General features: G+C 65.3%; 1 protein-coding gene across 4 annotated transcripts; it reads right to left on the bottom strand.

Annotated features, from left to right (window-relative positions):
- Positions 1–70: 70 nt before the first annotated feature.
- LLGL1 (LLGL scribble cell polarity complex component 1) lies at positions 71–16190 on the bottom strand. Of its 4 annotated transcripts, none has more exons than XM_081028564.1 (23): positions 16029–16190; positions 12731–12828; positions 10597–10678; positions 10376–10506; positions 9144–9302; positions 8907–9069; positions 8691–8826; positions 8343–8397; positions 8028–8182; positions 7733–7956; positions 7475–7542; positions 6309–6462; positions 6131–6235; positions 5248–5540; positions 4818–4965; positions 4499–4697; positions 2666–2961; positions 1934–2198; positions 1641–1755; positions 1322–1434; positions 983–1103; positions 775–854; positions 71–525 (listed from the first exon to the last, which is right to left on the bottom strand). In XM_081028564.1, the coding sequence occupies exons 1-22, from the start codon at positions 16107–16109 to the stop codon at positions 776–778; spliced, it is 3240 nt and encodes a 1079-aa protein (XP_080884690.1). In that variant the 5' UTR covers positions 16110–16190; the 3' UTR covers positions 71–525; position 775. The 4 variants fall into 4 exon arrangements, with proteins under 4 accessions (XP_080884690.1, XP_080884692.1, XP_080884691.1 ...); XM_081028566.1 differs by having other exon boundaries at positions 4499–4652; XM_081028565.1 differs by having other exon boundaries at positions 8691–8823.
- Positions 16191–16596: the final 406 nt, after the last annotated feature.

Below are 16596 nucleotides of genomic sequence, written 5' to 3'. Positions count from 1 at the left end.
CCCATCCTGACCCCCCCACACCCTCCCACACATCTGGCCTCAGTCCTGGGTGACCAGGGAGCTCCCTCCGTCTGTCTGTCTCTCTCTCTCTCTCTCACACACACACACACACATACGCACTAATGCACAGGTTCAGGGGGCGGGGGCGTGGGGGGCTGCCCACGAACAAGTACCAAAATAGTTTTAGAAATGACTGTCCAGCCTGGCACTATCCAGCCAGGCATTAGAAAAATATTCTTTGTAAAGAGATGGGGGAAGGGTGTTGTGTGGCGTGGCTGGTGGCAGAAGCTGCCAGCCCCCGCTGTCCTCCCCGCTGGCATCTGCCCTCCAGGGTAGCCAAGTGCCTACAGGAAGGGCCCGTCCATATCCACCCCAGAGGCTCTGAGCCAAGTTCCAGGACCACACCCTGGGCTGCCCAGGGGCCAGGTGCGCAAACAGGTCTGTGCGAAGGGCCAGGCACGAGCCAGGGGTCCTGGATCCCAGCTCCCGAACAGGGCCGTTGGTGGCCAGGTAGTTTTGGCCTTCCTGGTAGTGGAAGAGAAGAGTCAGCAGAAAGCCGGGGAGCCAACGGGCAGGTGGCCTGGCCTCACAGGTGCCACCACTCAGCCTCCTCTTCAGAGCAGGCAAAAGGGCCGCCCACCCCCCTAGGGGCAAGGGCCTTGCAGTGACAGCCTGAAGGGGTCGGGCCAAGCCACTGAGCACTGATCACATCTGGCCCACGAAGAGCTGGGCGTGCAGACCAGGTAGCCCCAGGCTCCCCCACACCTGCAGCACCTCATTTAATCAGGATGGCACAGGCTCGAGCCTCGTCTTCCACCAGGTTCCTCAGATTCTTCTCAGATTCCTCTGAAGAGCTGCAAGGAGAGGCCATGGGTCACGATCGGGTCGGGCCCCTCTGCACTGCGATGTTAGGTTGGCTGGGGGCGGGGGAGGGAGGCTGGGGAGCCAGGGCGGCCCCTTCTGTGGGTCCCGCCCACCTCACCCCAGGAAATCCTGCACGTCCTCCACTGTGACGTCCCCTGTCGTGTCCAGTGTGGTGTCAGCACTGGTAGCCGAGTCAACGGACATAGGTGAGAGCGTGGCCTCAGGCGGCTCTGGGGTGTCTGTAGGGAAAAAGTGATCCGGCCTCTGCGAGGGCCCTGGGGTACCCGCTGTACCTGGGGACCCGGAGTCAAACCCAGCACGTGTGGGACATGGCAACGACAGGCCCCCCCCCCCCCAGGCTTCCAGCCTTGGCTCAGCCGCTGCCTCCCGCAGGGCCTGGCCTGATGTCTGGGCGGATCGGGGTCCTGCCACCCCTACTTCACACCCAGCCCCTCACCAGTTCCCTTGCTGTGGACAGGATTTAGGCTTCCATCGTGGCTCCGTGGGGCCAGGACAATGCCTGGGGTCCCGTTAGCCTGGCTCAGCTTGGGTGATTCTTGGAGCCTGTAGCTGCAGAGACAGGGCCGTGATGGGGGGGAAGAGGTGGTCACAGGCAGGTACCCCAAGGCTCAAGGGCCAGACCCCTGTCCTCCCATTCCTGAGCCCTGGAACCAGAGAGGGGTGACACCAGGGAAGGCCACCCTTGCTCCATGCAGAATCCGGGGATGGGGATGAGACCAGCCTTGCTCGCAGGCCAGGGCCACCCCTCCACGCACCTGGCAGAGGCGGCATTGCGGGGCCAGCTGATATCCAGAGAGCAGAGCGGCTCTGTGATGTTCCGAGCGCTTAGCGAGAAGCGTTCGAACTCGGACGGGGAGATCAGGTAGAAGCCTGGGCAGGGTGGGGAGCGAAGGGCGCAGGTGGCAGACGTGCCCCCACCCACAGCCCCTCAGCTCTGCCCTGCACTGCTGGCTGGCCCTGCCCCCCGACCTGCATCACCCGTTCTGCTGCCATTCCCTGGCACTTGTGTACCCACGCGGGTCCCGGCCCCAGGCAGCCTTTGCCTCACCCTGGCCATGGCGGGTGAAGACACAGGAGGCGATGCCGCTGATGTCCTCCTTCCGGATGCAGGAGTAATGCACCTGGGGCCGCAGGCCAGGCACCGAGAAGACGTGCACGTCCCCCAGGTTGGTGAGGCAGGCCAGGCAGGTCTCGGCATACTCCTCGCAGGCCACGCTGGCAAATGTGGCCAGGGCGACCTTGCGTACGCGACAACCCTCGTGGGCTGTCAGCTTGAACTTGGTCTTGGCGCTCACCTTGGGCAGTGTAAACACCTGACAGCGGGCAGGTGGCGAATGAGCAGATCCCAGCCCTGTCCACGCCCCCAGCGCCCCTCCCTCCCTGGTGCCAGCACCAGCCCCCACCTGGAGCCCAACCTGCCACTCAGGCTTGTACCACCTCTGCCTGCTTCACGTGTTCCTAGAAACCTCCCAGGGCCCCTCCTGGGAGAACCTGGCAAAACCAGTCACGATGGGTTATGAGGGCGAGATGGCTGGTGCCCCCCAAACCGTGACTTCCTGCCAGGCAGAGCCCTGGGGAGCAGTCAGGGGGTCCTGGTAGGGGCTCGGTGAGAAAGGAGGGTCCTGCAGGAACGCAGCAAGCTGAGGGTTCCTCGAGGTTCTGCACGGGCATCTCTGCCGGCAGGAGGGTCTCGGGGGGTGGGAGGTTGGGCAGCTAGGGGTACAGGTAGGGCAGGGGTTCCGGGGAGGCAGGAGCGTGGCGGGTCTCGGCGGCGTCTCACCTTGAACTGCTCCTCAGACGCGATGAGCACGGCGTGGCCACCCTGCATGTCCGGGGCCTGCGCCAGGTCCCGCGAGGCCTCGTAGGGCTCGGGCAGCGGGCGGCCGCGCCCATCCAGCACGGCGATGGCCACCACGGGCGCGCGGTGCATCAGCTGCACCTCCTTGCCCAGCACGGCCTCCACCACCCGCTCAGGCCACTTCTCGCTGCCCGCCGCCGCTGCCGGCACCTCCAGCGCGTAGGCAAACACAGAGCCCGAGTTGGTGCCGGCCCACATGGTGGGTCCGTGGTGGGCGGCTGCAGGGCAACAGGCCGGTGAGGCGGGGCTCCTGCCCACGTGCCACAGGCCCCTCCCTCCTCTCCTGACCGGTTCTCCCCAGTGACCAGCCGCCTCACGGCCTCGGACACCTCTGTCCTGACAACAACAGAGCCCCGATGCGGCCCCGTCAGAGGCTGGAGCAGCCTCCCAGGTAGCTCCACGCAGAAGTCCGCAGCACGCACTGAACCTGATCTCTCCAGGGCCATCCTGCGGCCCCCTCGGCCCCACCACAAAGCCCCAGCTCTCCCCACCCCCCACATCCCATCACTAGTCCCGCGGACACCTCAGAATAGGGCCCTCACCCCGAAGGTGCATGAGGGTCCTGGCCGTGCCCCCTGCTTCATTCACCCCCACGACTGTCAGTGTGTCCTGCACACGGCAGCCGGACACGAAACCCAGGCCTGGGCTTGAATGAACTGAGGCCGTCTCGCCTGCTTTCCCCCTGCGAGCTGAACCTCTGGGGAAGGTCCTTTAGTGAAGAATCAGAGCTAAAAGCCCAGGAGCCAGGGGGGGCCCCAGCCAGCGGTCACAGCTGTGGACCCGGCATGGATGGACGTCCGCAACCATCAGGGGGAGCCAAACCCCAGCGGCAAGTTAGTGAGCAGCGGACACCCCACTGCCCAGCCGGCTGGGAACTGAGCCGCCTGGGCCTTCCCACAGGGAGCACGGAACAAGGTGAAGATCCCCGAGGCTGCCACATCCAAACAATGGGAAAATCCACTGCACAAAGGACCCTTGGCAACACCAGAGGACCCTCTCTCAGAACCAAAAGACTGAAAGACACATCAGTGAAACGCCACGTTCAGACTAACTGGATGCTGACCCAACACCAACCACAAAATGCATTTCTGATATGAACACAGAGAGCTGCCCACGGACCAAGTGTGACAGGGGCCTCCGGGACCAGTGTTAGCTCCGTGGGGTGTGACACGGGCACCATGGCTGCAGGCGACATCCGTTAGACACACACTGAAGTACTCACACTGGGTTTCAGTTAAAAGACTCCAGGAAGGTCAGCATGTGTGGCTGTGGCAGCAGCACCAGGTGACGTATGTCGGGTGCCCACAGTTCTGTCTTTGTGTACGGTTGTAAGTCTCCATTATGCAAGTTAAAAACCAATCCGTGAATCGCTCAATAAACCTGAGCACCTCACTTCTCTGTGCAGGACCCTCTCGGGGCTTCAACCACTCGGGGTCAGAGTGGCCAGCACCAGCGCCTCTCCCTCCACCGCAGACACACTCGCGGGCCGTCTCCCAGCACGTGCCCACCTCAGGGCCTTGGCACTGGTGGACCCCGAACTCTCCTCCCCCAGATCTTGGGCTCTCAAGTCCCAGAGGCTCTGCTGGCTCGCTCATCAACGCCGCGCCACCAGAAATTCCACGGGACACTTTGGGTGGCCGAGGCGCCCTGTCGCCAGCCCAGTAATGCTTTCCAACCCCTGGAAGATGCGGTCCCACCCGCTCCCCCACCACGGCCCATTCCCTCGATGGCAACCCGTGCCTCCCCTGGCCTCACCATCTCGAAGGAACGTGTCAGCGAAGTAGAGGCAGCGCACCACACCCGAGAGCGAGTCGTCGGCCGAGCGGGGCTCGATGCGGCGCTGCACCGGGGTCATCTCCACGTCCTGCGGGCAGGCCTGCTCTGCCAGCTGCGCATTGGCTTCCTGCAACTGGAGGGCCGCGGGGCTCCGGGCCACCGTCTTCTCCCACTCAGCCTGCCACCAGACATCCCATCACCCTGCCCCGCTCGCCCTGACCCCCCGGGGCTGGGGCTGCTGAGGGCTGTGCAGCAGCAGCTGAGCAGACAGCGGGCTCCGGGCCGGGGCCCATCTCACCTTGCTGTTGGCGTGCGTGGCCCGCTTCTTGCCGGAGACTCGGCTCTTGCGGATGCGCCTGAAAGACTGGCGCAGGGACTTCTTGAGCGACTTCACCCGGGAGAGAGGCCCCTCCATAGCCAAGGAGTCGTTGGGGTGAAGGGTGCACCTGGGGGCAGACAGGTGCCAGCTGTGCCACGGAGCAGCCCCCGGGCCAGGTGGGAAGGGTCCCCGGGCAGCATGCCCCAGCCCCTCCTGTCGGCCCGCCAGCCCAGCAGCTGCACCGCACATAAGGACGCAGCTGCCAGACGCAACGGAGCCAGCTTCGCCTCACCAACTGTGAAAGGGCCAACCGAGGCGTAGGTGGCTGAGGGAACACCGGGGTCCCACAGGAGGCCGGGCCGCGTGAGGCGCAGACCCCCCCCAGCGGCTCCGGGCCACCCCCACACACCTGGCCAGCACAGGGCTCTTGCGCTGGTAGTCAAAGAGGCCGAAGCCGTGACTGGTGCCGAAGGCCACGAGGCTCCACTCGGTGTGCAGGGTGACAGCAGTGACGGCGGCTGGCGGCAGGCACTGAACCAGCACCCGGGGCTGGAAGCCGGCGGGCCAGGGCAGAGGCCCCGTGCGTGGGCTCAGCCGCTCATGGCCCTTCCACGTGAAGCCCTCGCGGTCCTGGAGGAGGTCCACACTGGCCATGCTGACCGCCTGCTCTGACGGGAAGTCGCTGAGCTCCAGAACCAGCACCTTTTGAGCCCAAAGCCGGGGGTGGGGGGTCAACATGGAGAAAGGGGCCACCTGTGCCCCACCTGAGCCTGCAAAGCCACTGCGGGGGGACAGGCTCTGAGATCATCTCCAGTCCCTCCATGAGTAAGCACTTACCGAAGGCCGACCGTATACCAGGTCCCTCCCTGAGCACCGAGGACCACAGTGATGACCAAGACCCATGTGGTCCCTGTCTTCCTGGAGCAAAGTACCCCGCCAGCACCACCCTCGTCTCCCATTGAGCAAGAAGCGCACACTGAGTACCTTCTGTCCACTGGGGAGTGCTGGGGGCACAGCAGTGACCGAGACCCACAGGTCCCTGCCCTCCCAGGGTTCGCCTACCCGCTGTGCTCCCGCCCCGGCCCCAACCCTCCGTGTTTCCCTACAGCCAGTGCTTGGACATAAGGCCCAACAACAGGCCCACCTCCCTGACTGGCCTGGGCCCAGCCAGCCCTACCTAGGGCCCCCTTCCCACCTCTGCACTTCTGCCCCCGCTGGTCTCTCTACCACTTCACCAGACCCTGCAGGTCAGAGCACGTCTTCCAGAAAGGCTGGGGACACCCCCGGCGTACCTGGCCTGCAGTGCCAGCCACCACCATCTGGGCTGTGTACTTGCAGAGTGCCATCTTCTGCACGCCGAGCCGAGGGTCATCGCTGTAGGGGTCGAAGCAGCCCACCTGGGAAATGGGAGGGAGCGATGACATGGGGCAGAGCCAGCAGCAGGCTCCGCGGGGCCGGGGAGGGGCCCACCTTTCGGAAGGGTGGCCAGTCGTCCTCAGCAGCCTGGGCCAGGCTGTCAGCGTGCTCACAGTCTGTCTGGAAGAGGCCAGCTGTACTCAGCTTGTACAGCGGCCGCAGTGCCACGCCCGAAGCGTCCCAGAACCGCACGGTGCCGTCCTCGTGGCTGCAGGGAGGGGAGTATCAGGCCCACGCCGGGTCCCTGCATACTCCCCCACCCACTCCTCAGCGACACTCAATGAGCACCTACTGTGTATGCCCAATACTGGCCAGACTACTCCTGCATACAGCAAATAGGAAGGACCGACGGCAAACATTCTGTGTGCCTACTGCATGCCAGGCCACGTGCACCTGGGCCCGTCAAACATGGTGAGAAGGTGTGGACATCATCACCAGTGTGAAGAGCAGGAAACGGAAGGGGAGGTAATCCAGGGAACAAAGGACGAGGAGGTTCTGCCCCCACTGGGACATCCAGAAAAGGTGACGAGCAGTTAGCCGGTCACAGAGCAGAGGGCTCAGCTGGGGCACGAGGCAGCCATGTGGGCTGCCTGCAGGAAGAGTGGGAGGCCGGGAGGAAGCAGAGAGGAAGAGAGGGGAGGAGCAGGCCGATCTGGGTGTAGCCTCAGGTGGGAAGCCCTGGCGTGAGGACCCGAGTCTGTGTTGCTGGCTGGAAAACCCCCTGCAGCCCTGAAAGCCACAGGTAAGAGTTTTGTAGCAGGGGAGGGGATGCAGGACTCAGAGGCCCAAGGGTCCCAGCACAGGCAGGCAGCAGGGGAAGGGCAGGAAGTGGGGGCCTGAGTCACCTGGCACGCCAGTGCCCGCCGGGCCTAGCCAGGCTCTCCAGCACCTGCCCTGGGCAGCTCAGCGTGGGCCGGCCCAGACTTTCCGGTCCCAGGGCAGGCTGGGTAGGTGGAGCTCAGTTCCAGGCCAAAAGGCAGGGCAGGGACGGGCTTGCACCAAGGTCTAGGAAGTTACATCCCAACCCACTGAGCTAGAGAGGGTGACCAGGTCCCTCCAAGAGCCAGGCCTGAGTCACTGGGCAGGTCAGTGCCTGCCTGTCCCAGGCTGCGCTCTCCCACACCTGCGTGGGCTGCACCGGCCCCACTTGCCCCCCCACACACACACATACACACACGTCACAACTGTGCCTGGCCATGGGACTTGAAGGTCCGCCCTACCCGGTCAGCAGCAGCCCTCGCTGCAATGGCTCCTGGGCCAGGTTCCGGCCCCCGGTGATGGGCCAGCTCTGGGAGAGGGAAGCGGAAATGTCAGTGGAAGGTCAGGACACATGTCTTGCGCCCTGTCCCTGAGCTTTGGCCTCAGGACTGGATACACCTGTCACATTCCCACCTGCAGGCCAAGGCCTGGGCAGTGCCCTTCCCCGGGAACGCCTTCCCTCCCCAGGACCCCACGCTGCAGGGCGCCCAGCTACCCACCGAGGCACTGGAGGCAGGTGGAGGGCTCTGCTGCTCGCCAGCACTCACGATGCGGGACCACAGTTTGGCAGGCACGTTGGCGACGTGGGCCGAGCAAGTGATAGCGGACGAGTGAAGTGGGGCCAGGTATGGAGCAGGCACAGCTGGCCAGCCGGGCGTCTGCAGGTCCAGCACCACCAGCTCCTCCTCGAGCAGCACGGCCAGCGCCTGGGGCTCGTCGAACTCTGTGGGACAGGGCGGGTGAGCATGGCCACGGGCGGTGCGGGCGCAGGGTGGGCGAGGGCAGGCCACACACCGTCCTCGGGCCGTGTGCTGTGCACCGTGAAGAAGTCAATGATACGGGAGGTGAAGTCCAGCGTCACCAGGGTCTCGGCCCGAAGCACGCTCACACAGTGGCGGTCACCATAGCTGGCACGGGGCATGCCGCCACTGAAAATGATAAAATGGCCCCTACACAGGGGCAGGGGAGCCACGTGAGCCACCTGGGCCCGGAGCACACACTGCTCGCCCCAGAGAGAGCGTTACAGGACATCAGGTGCCCGAGAGCCCCCCAGCCCCCCGCCAGCCAATGCAGCCCCCGACCCACCCCTAAGATCGGCTCCCCACCTACCCAGATTCACAGTTTCGCCACAGAATTTTATTGATGGCTTTGCAGGGGAAGGGGCCTGGAGGAATGGGACAGTGTCAGGCGCACTTGCTTGCCCGGAACAGAAGAGCTTCAGGTCACACCTCTCACCCGTTCTCCCATTCCCACGCTGCCCCATCACTCCCGGCCTGGAAGCTGCTTCCTGCCACCCCGAGGGGAAGGCCCACCGCTGCTGACTGCGCCCCACCCCGGGGCTCTCGCCTTCCCGGATGTGGCGTGGCTTGCCGCCTCGCACACGTCCTCCTGGATGTCCCCGCGTGCCTGACCTTGTGCTCAGGCGGCGGGGCTGGCCTCAGCCCGCCCAGCACTCACCGTACGGCATGGTGGCTACCACCGGCTGTGTTACTGGGGAGCCGCCGGTGTCCACAGACCAGACGGCGTAGCTGCCATCGCTGTGTGAGCTGACCAGCGTGCTGCCACTGCGCTCCCAGCACAGGCTCTCCAGCTGCTGTAGGGCAAGGCGGACGGGCGTGAGCAAGGCGGCTTGAGCAGAGGGCTCCGCGGTGGGCGCCAGCCTCCCACACACACCTGCTTCCCCAGGAAGACGCGGTCGGCGCACTGCGCAGCCTGGTTCCAGATGACCAGCAGGCCCCGGCTGTAGCCGATGAGGATCTTGGTTGGGTCCCGCAGGTGTCCCTGGAGGGACTCCACGGGGCCGAGCGCCTTCCCGCAGCGGTAGTCATCTGGCACGCTGCAGAGGGAGCACAGGTGAGCCAGCAGCACGGCCCAGGCAAGAGTAGCTGCGGGAATCCACCTGCCTCTCACCTTCGCAGAACCTCATCAGGGCCAAGGGTCTGCCCCTCAAGCAGCATCAGGGTGGGAACATCCAGGAAGAAGACACTGCCACCCTCGGTGCCCAGGGCTGCCATGTCACCAGCACCCACTAGCAGGACCACTGTGATGCGGGCGAGGCTGGGGGGGCCACTGCAGGAGACGAGGGCGGGGGGTGAGGGTGTTGGCCCACCGCCCTGCCGAGGACGGTGCAGGGGGTGCTGAGCCACCACTGTTAGCTCATGATGGGCCCTCCGTGCTCACTAGGGCCTGATCATGGAGGGGCTGGTGAGCCAGGAAGGCAACGGCGGTGGCTGTGGCCATCATTCGCTCACTCAATTATTCATCACTGTCGGCAGGAAAGGGATAAAAATAGGTTCCCCAGGTCTTGGAGACGGGCTCCAGGGCTCCTCCCACCCACCAGGAGGCAAAGGCAGGAAGCAGGCCACCGCCTGGGCCAGCGCGAGGAGATGCAGGACACACGGCTCTCCTGAGACCCACCGGGAAGCCCGTCACCAGCCCTCTGGGGAGCTCCTGCCTTCGCAGGCAGGCCCCAGGTCACCCACACCTGAAGAGGCGTGGTCTGGACGGGGCTGCCACCCGGCCCCCAGCACGAGCAGTCCACAGCTCGCGTTTTGCAGCGTTAAGCACTCACCCACTGTGGCCATTTAAGCGAGGCCCGCAGGACCGGGGCTGGGAGGCCCTTACTCTCACACGTACGGGCTCCAGGCCGTTCCGGGCGCCCTGCTGGCCATCCTGTCAGCACCTCCAACAGCACGGCCCAACAGGACCCTGCTTGCCACCAACCTGCCTTTCACCTGTGCACACTCTGACCTGTCACCTCACCCCCAGCTTGCGACAGCCCGGGATCCCTGCTGATGTCAGCTCAGCTTAGGCCTGCCCCCGCCCCAGACGCCTCCACCACTGTGCAGCCCGTGGATGAGGTGAGAGACGTCTGGGACCCAGTGCACACCCTCCTCCTGCGTCTCCCGGTGCTCCAGCGGTCTTGTACCATGGACCCCCCACCTACTCACCTCGGGCTCAGCCGGAACTCCCCTTCCGATACCCGCCAAGCCCATTAGCACATCTCAGGGAAAAGGAGTCCAAATGCTGCCTTCTGGGACCCAGGCTCAGCTCACCGTACCCCACCACCCTAAACCCCAGCCCCAGGCAGCGTCTCATCCCCGCCATGCCCGCGGCTGGTCCCCGGCCAAGCTCTCTCGTACCTGGCACCGTCCAAGCCCAGCCGACTGGGCGGCTGGAAGCTGAGCGCTTCCTCCAGCTGGGCACAGCCATTGTGGTGAACGATCTCCCAGAGATGCAGGCTGCTGTCGTCCAGCAGGGTCAGGAGGCGGCCCTGGGGTGAGCAGAGACCAAGACTGGGCTGGTGGGCACTAGGAGGGGGCACCTGGGGGCCATGAGCCAGCGGGCGGAGGCGGAGGTTTACCTGGCCAGGCAGGAAGTGTATCTGGGTGACAGTGGCCATGTCTCGGTGCAGGCCCGTGAACTCCACGCCGGGTGCCCCGTAGCTGAGGGTGATGGGTCAAGGGCAGAAAGCAGCAGGTACCCAAGCCTCCTCCTTTTCTAGGACCATTCCGATGGGCCCCGTCGGGCCTGCGTCACCAGGAGCACTCCAAAGTCCAGGTGGGCCCCTCTCTGCAGAAGCACAATCCTGCACCCCACGGTACCCATCCCCAGCTCAGAGTGCAGGCTCCACTCCGCTCCTACAAGCTGTGCTGCGGCACAGCCGTCCCTTCCTCGTCTGTAAGAGGGGCGCCGACGTCTACCGCGTAGGGCTGACACAGGGCGCGTGAGAGTGCAAACATGGTCAGCACGCGTGGCCCAGGCCTGGCACACGGCCAGGGCTCCCCTCTGCCAGCCTCACAGGTGTCTGTGTGCACGACAGTGAGCCCTGCAGGCCGCCCCCAGGCACGGATGCCAGGCCAGGCCTGGGCAGGGGAGCGCAAGGCAGAGCAGAGTGCAGGTGCCTCTTCCCACAGCTGCAGGCCCAACTCCAGCCATCGGGGAGGGAACCGACTTCCCTCCAGGGCAGGCAGGCAGCCAGAAGCCCCCGCCCATGAAACACACCCGCTCACAGACGCTTGGACAGGTTGGCTAACCCGCTTCGAGTGCCTGGCATCACCGCCAGGGTCCCAGCAACTGCAGGTCTGCCCGTGGATGGGCGGGGCCTATGGGGCCCCAAAGGGAGGGCAGGGAGGGGTCAGCGGTGCTGCCTGGGGATAAGGCAGGAGCCAAGCCGTTGCTTGGAGATAGAGCTGGGATTCCCTGCAGGAGCTGGGAGAACACAGAAGAGGGGACAAAAGAGAGGGCAAGATGGCTGGGCGGGAACCAGGGTCACCAAGGAGACAGGCTAGCCCCGAGGGGGAGGGGTGGCTTCTGTGTCCAGGGCCTTCTTCTCCAGCCTCAGTTTCCCAACCCATGGCTCCAGGCCGGGGTGGTTTGGGGGAAGGAGGGAAGGGCTGGAGGGAGCTCTGGCCTCCTCAGAAGCTGTCTCCCAGTCCGTACAAGAGGCTCTTTGTGAGCACGAGCAGCCAGTGCCCAGGACAGACCAGCACACCAGGAGGGCCAGCTCGAGAGGCTGAGACGCGTGGCCTGGGGCACTGTGACACACCGACTGCAAGGACACGACACACGTGTGGGCACAACAGTACCTCGCGGGGCAGGAGCAGCAGGCCAGGAAGTGGGTACCCACGGGAGGAGGGGGCATCGGGCCAAGGCACAGCCCCTAAAGCAGGTAAGGTCAGCATCTGCAGGCCCAGACGCCCACTTCTGCCTGGCCAGTGCCCCCAGCCAAGGGTGGGGAGACCCCCACCCCTCCGCTTTACAGGCATTGACTCACTTTGTGTCAACTGATACCCCCAACAGGGACACTGAGCCCCAGAGGGTGGGTCACACAGGGAGGGGTGGAGGTGGCCGTCCCTGTCCCGGGAGCCGCACGACACACCGTACCCGGCTGCCCTGAGTGAGGCTTCGCTTCGGGCCGTGGGGGCGGGTGCTCCGTGGCAGGCACGGAGGCATCAGCTGTCTGCGTGCCCCCTCCCCACCCCCATCCCGCGCTCGCAGGGAAAATGCCCGCTTTGTGCAGCTCGCATGGCCCATTGTGCGGCCGCCAGCATCCAGGTGGGGGCTGAGCTGTGGTCACCACGCAGAGCCTGGCACTGCCCCCCAGCCTCTCTGATGAACACACGTGTCCTCACAGTCACACACGTATGTGTACCCAGTCACCAGGGCAAGTCTGGCTGTGTGACCCTGGCCCACCCCCCACCCTCAACAGGTGCCGTGACCAGCCAGCCCCAGGCCTGGCCTCCCTAGTCAGTTGCTGGGACGATGGATCACAGGGTCGCCGAGGAAACTGGCTGGCGGAAATGCAGCAGGGACAGCTGTGGCCACTGCAAGCTGCCCCCCACCTCTGGGAGGAGGTACCCCAGGGCAGACGCCCTGCCGGCCTCCGCCAGGATCTAGGCACCTACCACAGCCTCCCAGCCCGGGCCCTAAACAGCACACGGGGAGCTACAGGCAGGCGGTCCTTACAGCCCCAAGGCACGGTCCGCAAAGGATACATCTTGACGGCCCCAGTCCTGGTGCCAATGGCCATGATGCGAAGCTCGGGGTCAAAGGCCAGGGCGCTGGGCTGGTTAGGGAAGCCATGCTCCACCGTCTGCGGGACAGGGGAGGGCATCTGTCCAGGCACAGCTGCACCCCAGCCCAGCCGAGCCCACCCACGGCAGCCTTCAGGTTCTGCCGCTGCTGCACATGGGACTCAAGCCGGGTCCACCTGTGCTGTGCCTGCGTCGTAAACCCCGAAGCAGAGTCACCCTCCAGCTGGTATGGAGGGCCTGAGCCCCTGGGCCCCACCCCGGGCCAAGCCACCGTCCCTCTCAACACCCGTCTCCACCCCACTGTGCACAGGGCCCTGGCAACAAAAAGGAAAGACAAGATTCAAGGAGGTGCAGGCACCCCATTCCTACAGGCACAGACTGAAGCTTGGTGAGGCCCCATGCTGCCTGGGGTCCCCCGTGAAGTCCATGGTGTTCCCCAAACACCGTCCCTGTGTGGAGGTCAGAGGCCAACCCCTAAAGTCATCTAGGCAGAGGCTCTAGACAACGTCTAGCCCTCAGACTCAGAAACAGGGAGACTGAGGCCCAGGGAGCGTCCTGCCCAGACCCTGAAGGTGTCACCCACCTCCCAGACTTGGGTTCCACAGCTGGAACTGAGGAACATGATTCCCACCCCATCTGTGGTGGAAATGGTGTGAAGGGGGCCTGTGCACTGGGGGTGTCAGTGGAACAGCTCCCACCGGTCCTCTGCTCCCGGCAGGGCCAGTCCCAGCACAGACTGGCCCTGCCCCACCAACGTGACATAGGCTTTCCTCCGTTGCCCACCCACCCAAGGTGCTCCCACTCATGCCCTGAAGCCAAGCTAGGGGGGCCCTTCCACGGGAAGTCTGCACCTCCAGCCCCATTCCGAACGCCAATGTGGGGTGCCACCTGTGGACCACTGGAACCTCCCGAGAACTGCCTCAGCAAGACGCACATTTTGTAAGAAACCCTGGTTCCTGGGCCTGTGGCCCCAGCCTCCCTCCTGCCGCAGCCCATCCAGGCAGGATCTGAGCCCCCTGGACAGCTGGCTTGGCCTTGGGCTGCTCACGGCACTCTCCAAGATTCATTCGCCCACCTGGGCACTGGGGGCAGTGAGTCCACCTGAGGACAACTGCCCATTCGGCTGGGAGTGAGGGCAGCGTCCCTTTCCCACCAGTACCGCCATGCCAGTGCTGAACCGGCCCATGTCTGGACCGACCCCTCCTCTGCTTGGGACACCCCCAGGGGCTGCCAGCTAACTATGAGTGAGAGCCAAGTTCTCACATGTGACCCCTTTCCTCCTACCACTCTCCTCCAGCTCACGTGACTCCAGGCTCGCTGGCCTTTTGCTCTCCTCCAATTTACTAGGCAGGCTCCTGCCTCAGGGCCTTTGCACCTGCTGTCCCTCGACCTGGAACGCACTTCACCCCGCACTCCCCATGACAGGCTCCTGCCCATCACTCAGGTCCCAGTTCACTCAACTCCTCAGAGGCCCCCAGCAGCCACCCTGGCCATAGCAGCCATCCGCGTCCACATGCTCCAGGCCATCACCCTACTTAATTTTATCCACAGCACTAGCTACCATCCAAACTGCTGCATGTTTTATTCTTTGGTTTTGCCTTTTCACTGTCTCCCCCACTAGGCCATCAGCCCCCTGAGTGAAGAGGTACTTGTCCCTTTTGGTCACTTTGGTGTCCCCAGCACCTAGAACTCACACCCAGTAGGAACAGTATTTGTGGACATCCCACAGACAATTTGTAGGCAGGGCTGCGTGTGGACAAAATCCACGCGTGCCCCGACCTGCCTCCCCCTCTGGTGAGCAAGCCCCTTGCCCAAGACCACCCTCTCCCAGCACTGCTGCCCACGCAGATTGGGACCTCCCTCTTCCTAGGGGGAACCCTCGCCTTCTGCCAACCCAGGGCCAGCCAGGGAGACAGAACCTCCCCACCATCTGTCTCAGGTCCCCACTTCACACCCCCACTCACTGGCCGGGGAAGTGACACCTTAGCTCAGTGCCTGCCCCATCACTCTTCTCTCACCTCGCAGCGGCTCACCCTCACAGCCACCCCGGCACAGGAAGGGCGGCGTCTGGGAGCACCTGGGCACCAGCCCTCTCTCTAGGCCCCAGAGGCCTCTGACAGGTTCTCGGCCACCAAGTCTGAGGCTCCTGGCAGCCCCCCATCTGCCCCAAGAGCTGTTCGGGTGCCTCAGCCACTCCAGGTCCAGCTGTCCGAGAGCTCCCTCCTGGACACAGGAGGGCCCAGGAGGGCCACAGCAGGCCCTCGAAGTTAAAGTCAAATGCAATCAACAAAAGGAGATAAGGACAAAGTGCCCCAGCTGCATCTGGGACTTTGGGAAAGTCATCACCCCTCTCTGAGCCTCAGTTTTCTCACCTGCAGGATGGGGATATGACCCCCCCCCCAAGAGCAGTGAGGACCTGTGCAATCAGAGGGCTTGGAGGCCAGAGCCGGCACTCTGGGAGGAGTCAGCCGGGGGCAGGCTGGGGGTCCACGCGGCCGCACATCAGTGCAGAGGCCCGCAGGGACTGACCCGCTGCTCCTCCGGGCCCACGTGACGCGGAGCCAGGGCTCACAGCAGGGAGGGAAATGGCCCCATTTCACAGTCAGGGAAACCGAGGCGCAGTTGGGCGCACAGCCCTCGCGGGGCAGGGCAGAGTCTAAAGCTGCGGGGGAGGGAGGAGAGGAACAGGGAAGGGATTTCCCGGCCCCACCCCACCCCCAACATCTGCCTCCTCTCCCCAGCCCTCCGGCCCCGCCCGGTGCGAGAGCAAAACAAACCCTGAGCCCGGCTGCCCCCGGGGCTGACAGCTAAGGAAGAGCCCCCAGAGAAAGCGAGGTGACGAGACAGAGAGTGGGCCGGCGCGAGCGCTCGAGGGACCGCGCGGACACGCAGAGGCGGAGGGGGCCGGCGGCAGGCGAGGCCAAGGCTCCAAGATGCTGAGACAGACTCGGGGACGCGGGGACGTGAAGGGGCACGGAGGCGACACTCAGGGACAGAGGCGGACCCTCGGGCTGGGGCCGGGAAGGCGCTCGGTCGGGGCCAGAGCCGCACCGACCGGGCCCCCGAGGCCCGGGGACCCGGAGACGCAGCCCCGGAAAGTCGGCGAGGGACCCGGACCCACCCAGGGCGCGGAGCAGGGGCGGAGGCGGCGCGTGGGGCCCCCTGCCCCCGGGCCCGACGTGGCTCCGGCCCCGGGCCCCCCGCCCCGGTGCCCGGCCCGCCCCCTCCCGCCCCGCCGCCGCCGCCGCCGCCGCCGCACCTTGTTGAAGGCGAAGAGCTCCTGCTTGAGCTTCTCGCGCTGCGGGTCGGCGCCCTGCCGCCGGAACCGAAACTTCATCATCTTGCGTCCAGCTGCCGGCGCCGCGCCCGCCGCCGCCGCCGCCTGCAGGATGCGCCGCGCGGCCCCGCCGGTCCTGGGGCGCGGGCGGGGCGCCAGGCGGCCCGGGCTCGGGAGCGGGGCGGGGCCTCCACGGGGGCGGGCGCCGGGCGCGACTGACGCACCGCCCGACCAATGGGCACGTCCGAGAGCCTCCCGCCCCGCCCCTGCGGGCCAGACAATGGGGAAGACTGGGCCCCGGTGCTCCTCCAAACTCGCGAAGGAACGCCCGCCGAGCATGCGCCGAGGCGCGGCGTCTGCCGGGACTTGTAGTCTGCGAACCAGGGCTCCAGCGCGGGCAGCGGGGGGACGAGTTTGGAGCGGGCCCCCGCGCGTCCCCGAACTTGGAGGACGTTTTTTCCCTCCTCCAACGAGCGAGCGACGTGCATATTCAGGTAATGAGACAGCCCTGTCTCTAAAGCCACGAGAGTTCTGACTGGTGCAACTTTCT

This window comes from Rhinolophus hipposideros (assembly GCF_964194185.1).
Source record: "Rhinolophus hipposideros genome assembly, chromosome: 20".
NCBI classification, from domain to species: domain Eukaryota; kingdom Metazoa; phylum Chordata; class Mammalia; order Chiroptera; family Rhinolophidae; genus Rhinolophus; species Rhinolophus hipposideros.
This window is presented reverse-complemented; position numbering and strand designations above follow the sequence as displayed.